This window comes from Buceros rhinoceros, unplaced genomic scaffold (assembly GCF_000710305.1).
Source record: "Buceros rhinoceros silvestris isolate BGI_N320 unplaced genomic scaffold, ASM71030v1 scaffold44519, whole genome shotgun sequence".
In the NCBI taxonomy this organism is placed as follows: Eukaryota; Metazoa; Chordata; class Aves; order Bucerotiformes; family Bucerotidae; genus Buceros; species Buceros rhinoceros.
Window position 1 is genome coordinate 1,097 of NW_010430567.1, and position 2,134 is coordinate 3,230.

A 2,134-nucleotide genomic window follows, 5' to 3' on the forward strand; every position below is an offset into this window, starting at 1 on the left:
CTTAGGGCAGCGCTCGTTGGGATTTCTGCTGAGTGGAGCTGTTCGAGGACACCCCCTCTCACCTGACCGACTCCACGTTAGTTCTCCTCCCCTCCCACCACTGCCTCATATTCTCCTTCTCCTTTATCAGCGGGTACCCCCAGAGCTGGGACATCACCCTCTTCCACCAACACACCAACTTCCCCAAGTACTTCTCCACCACTGGACCAGAAAACAATGAAAAATAAATAAAAAAAATAAAGCCACCGGTTTATTTAGAGAAATCTTTTCTTTAATGGTCAGTCTGGAGCACTCTGATGGAAGCAGAGTCAAACCGCAGAGGACAGAGTGGTGCAAGCCGCAGCCAGGACCAGGAGCTGTCACATCGCAAAGAGGATGAGGAATGCCACCATCAAACAGAAGAGACCCATGGCCTCGGACAGGGCGAAGCCCAGGATGGCATAGGAGAAGAGCTGCTGCTTGAGAGAGGGATTCCTGCGCGTCGGACGAGGGGGGAACAAACGGGGAGAGAAGAGGGAAAGAAAGAAAACAAAAAGGATCTACAGTGAGAAAAAACACCCCAAACTAGAGCCCATGTCACAGAGAACCACGACTGTGTCCCACAAGCAGCAGGTTTGGGAGCACGATCTGGATTTATGACAGATTCATGAGAAAGCCCTGAGTTTCCCCGGTTTTAGCGATGCAGCTGTGTGAACCCTGAGGTTGCCTTCGCCTGACCGCTGCTACCAACAAGGGCTCCTGCTCCCAGCCCGCACTGCAGCTCTGGAGGCAGCAGAGCTCCCTGGAGCAGCTGCCTTCTTCAGAAGGAAGGACAGGGTGGACCCGCACAACTCGGGCACCTTCTTATTTATTTTAACAGAATAATGGATTATAACAACACGTTCTATCTCCGGGAGGACCGTCCCAGTGCAGCGCAGGATCTGTCCCACGCCCTGGACACCCATCCCAGAGAAAGCTCCTCTAACCTGCTCCGTTTAGTGCTGGGAGAAGGGAATACACTGGAGGCAGCCCGGCACAGACCCACCTGGCGTAGCCGATGATCAAGCTGCCAAACACCGTCCCGATCCCCGCTCCTGAACCAGCCACCCCCACCGTGGCCGCGCCAGCGCCGATGAACTTCGCGGCGGTGTCGATGTCCCTGGAAACAGCACTGGTCTGAAACGGGCGGCGGGTCAGCTGTGGGGGGGAGACGCCAGCTGGCTGCGGGATACACGGGAAGAGACACGCTAAAGACACTCTGAATCTTGAGGTTTAATAAAACAAAGCCAAGCCTGCTGAGCCACCAGCAGTCGGGGCTGGAAGCGGTGTCCCCGTACGAGCCGCCCCCTTGACAAACGTACTCCTCCACCGCAGGAGGAACCATCACAAGGTACAGGAATATGGGACCCAATTTCCCACCTGAGAGTCTCACCTGTACAGTCTGAACCTCAGGCCTGCTGAAAACAGACACTGAAACTGGTCTGGCCAGAGCCCTGGAGCAGCACCGGAGCTGAAGGGAAACACAGACCATTAGCTCCTCCCAGAGGACGTGTCTGCGCTAACCCTCAGAGATGAGCAGTTACTCTATGAAGAACAGTCTCAGAGCTTTTTAAAACACCTCAGGAATGAAACAAGACTAAAAAGCAAAGGCTTGTCAGTGTAGGATGTTTCCAGTTCGATTAAGTCCATGAGCAACACCAGCACAGACCACACAGGGTGTCACATCTGCTACAGTTCCAGACATCATCCTATGGCACACCTTCAGGGAATGGGCTGCTGGAGTGTCTCTGACTGTGAATTTACCTCCGGAGAAGCCCCTGGGCCTGCAGCTCAGTGCACACCCGCTCCCCTGGTATGTGGCACCAGAGGTCACCTTGTTTCCCCTCCTTCTTAAAGCCTCGGTAGAACAAACCCACACGATCCCACCTCAGCTGAGGGCATCCCAGACAGCGGTTTGACCCAGGCACCACCCAGAGACACCTCCCTGCCGTGTGTCCCCTCTAGGTATTACCACACTCCGAGGAAAGGCGACTTACCAGGGCTGGCGAGCCGAGGAGGGCCACGGGAGTCTGCATGGTGCTTAAGCTGCTGCACAGGGAGAAAAGGGCACGTGGAATCCCCTCGCCAGTGCCACCAGTCTACAGCCCCCACCCCC

General features: G+C 55.5%; 1 protein-coding gene across 1 annotated transcript; it reads right to left on the reverse strand.

Moving 5' to 3' along the window:
- Nucleotides 1-253: 253 nt before the first annotated feature.
- Nucleotides 254-2,054, reverse strand: LOC104499555 (ATP synthase F(0) complex subunit C1, mitochondrial-like). The gene is made up of 4 exons (XM_010143075.1): nucleotides 2,016-2,054; nucleotides 1,412-1,489; nucleotides 1,025-1,200; nucleotides 254-474 (listed from the first exon to the last, which is right to left on the reverse strand). The coding sequence occupies exons 1-4, from the start codon at nucleotides 2,052-2,054 to the stop codon at nucleotides 360-362; spliced, it is 408 nt and encodes a 135-aa protein (XP_010141377.1). The 3' UTR covers nucleotides 254-359.
- Nucleotides 2,055-2,134: the final 80 nt, after the last annotated feature.